This window comes from Emiliania huxleyi (genome assembly GCF_000372725.1).
Source record: "Emiliania huxleyi CCMP1516 unplaced genomic scaffold EMIHUscaffold_7434, whole genome shotgun sequence".
NCBI classification, from domain to species: domain Eukaryota; phylum Haptophyta; order Isochrysidales; family Noelaerhabdaceae; genus Emiliania; species Emiliania huxleyi.
The window spans coordinates 1-1,347 of record NW_005196428.1 but is presented as its reverse complement, the minus strand read 5'-3'; the positions used below and the strand labels follow the sequence as shown (position 1 = coordinate 1,347).

The 1,347-nt window shown below is 55.4% G+C and overlaps 1 protein-coding gene across 1 annotated transcript; it reads left to right on the top strand.

Moving 5' to 3' along the window:
• Nucleotides 1-74: 74 nt before the first annotated feature.
• EMIHUDRAFT_60580 (hypothetical protein) lies at nucleotides 75-1,232 on the top strand (the record flags this gene model as incomplete). The annotated part of the gene is made up of 4 exons (XM_005760656.1): nucleotides 75-140; nucleotides 619-681; nucleotides 748-803; nucleotides 1,175-1,232. Coding segments are annotated over 4 exons (243 nt in total), but the record flags the coding sequence as incomplete, so codon positions are not given.
• Nucleotides 1,233-1,347: the final 115 nt, after the last annotated feature.

Sequence of the window (1,347 nt, the reverse complement as noted above, 5' to 3'; positions counted from 1 at the left end):
TAGAGAGAGTGAGAGAGAGTCAACGACAGAGAGAGACAGAGAGAGTCCGTGTGCGAACTCTTCTGGGGTCGCGGTCAGGCGCTTGCCCGGAGACGAGCTATATCTTCATGGGCGACTTCGTCGACCGCGGCTACAACTCGGTCGAGACGATGACGCTGCTGCTGCTGCTCAAGGCCCGCACACGCACACACACACACACACACACACACACACACACACACACACACACACACACACACACACACACACACGCTCACCCACGCGCACCGGGCCTGCACTTTGCATGCCGTGGGGCTCCTGTCGTCAGACGTGGAGACGCGAGGGAGTAGCCTGGCCCTTGCCCCGCCACCTCGTGTGTGCGGAGAAGTTGACCTTCCCTTACCTTACCTTTCCTCTACCTCTCTCGGGCCGCCGTCAGCCTCAACTCCGCCGCCTCCGCCGCCTCCGCCGCCTCCGCCACCTCGGCCTAGCGCCAGCAGCGCCGCAGCAAGCGCCTGATCTCGTGCAATCTCGATAATTAATTTTTAATCGCCTCTCTCGATCTCAATCCGTGCCTCTCTCGATCAAATATCTCATCACACACCCCTCTTACCTTACCTTACCTTACCTTACCTCAAGGCTCGCTGGCCGCACCGGATCACGCTGCTGCGGGGCAACCACGAGTCGAGGCAGATCACGCAGGTGTACGGCTTCTACGACGAAAAAAGAAAAACCGCGGGTTTGACACGGTTTCTTTCTTTTTCGCAGGTGTACGGCTTCTACGACGAGTGCCAGCGCAAGTACGGAAACACGAACCCTTGGAGGTAAAATTAATTAGTCAATTAACTCAATGAGTACGTTGAATTGATTGATTAAACCCGTGGAGGTCCCGCACGGAGCTCCTTGACCTGAATTAGTTAGTCAATTAACTGAATGAGTACGTTTAATTGATTGATTAAACCCATGGAGGTCCCGCACGGAGCTCCTTGACCTGAATTGAGTAGTCAATCAACTAAATGAGTACGTTTAATTGATTGGTTACGTGGAGGTCCCGCACGGAGCTGCTTGACCTGAATCGAGTAGTCAATCAACTAAATGAGTACGTTTAATTGATTGATTAAAGGTAGCGCACGGAGCTCTCTGACCTGAAATTAGCCAGTGAGTTCATGTCAATTGATTAGCTACGCCCGTGGAGGTACTGCACGGAGCTCTTTGACTGGTGCCCGCTCGCCGCGATCGTCGACGGGCGAGTGCCCTTAAAGTGGACACAGTGGACAGAGTGTAGACACGGGGCAGGGGCACGCACGCGGCAGCACACTCCGCGGCGAGGGGGGGCACGCACGCGGCAGCACACTCCGATGTCCAGCG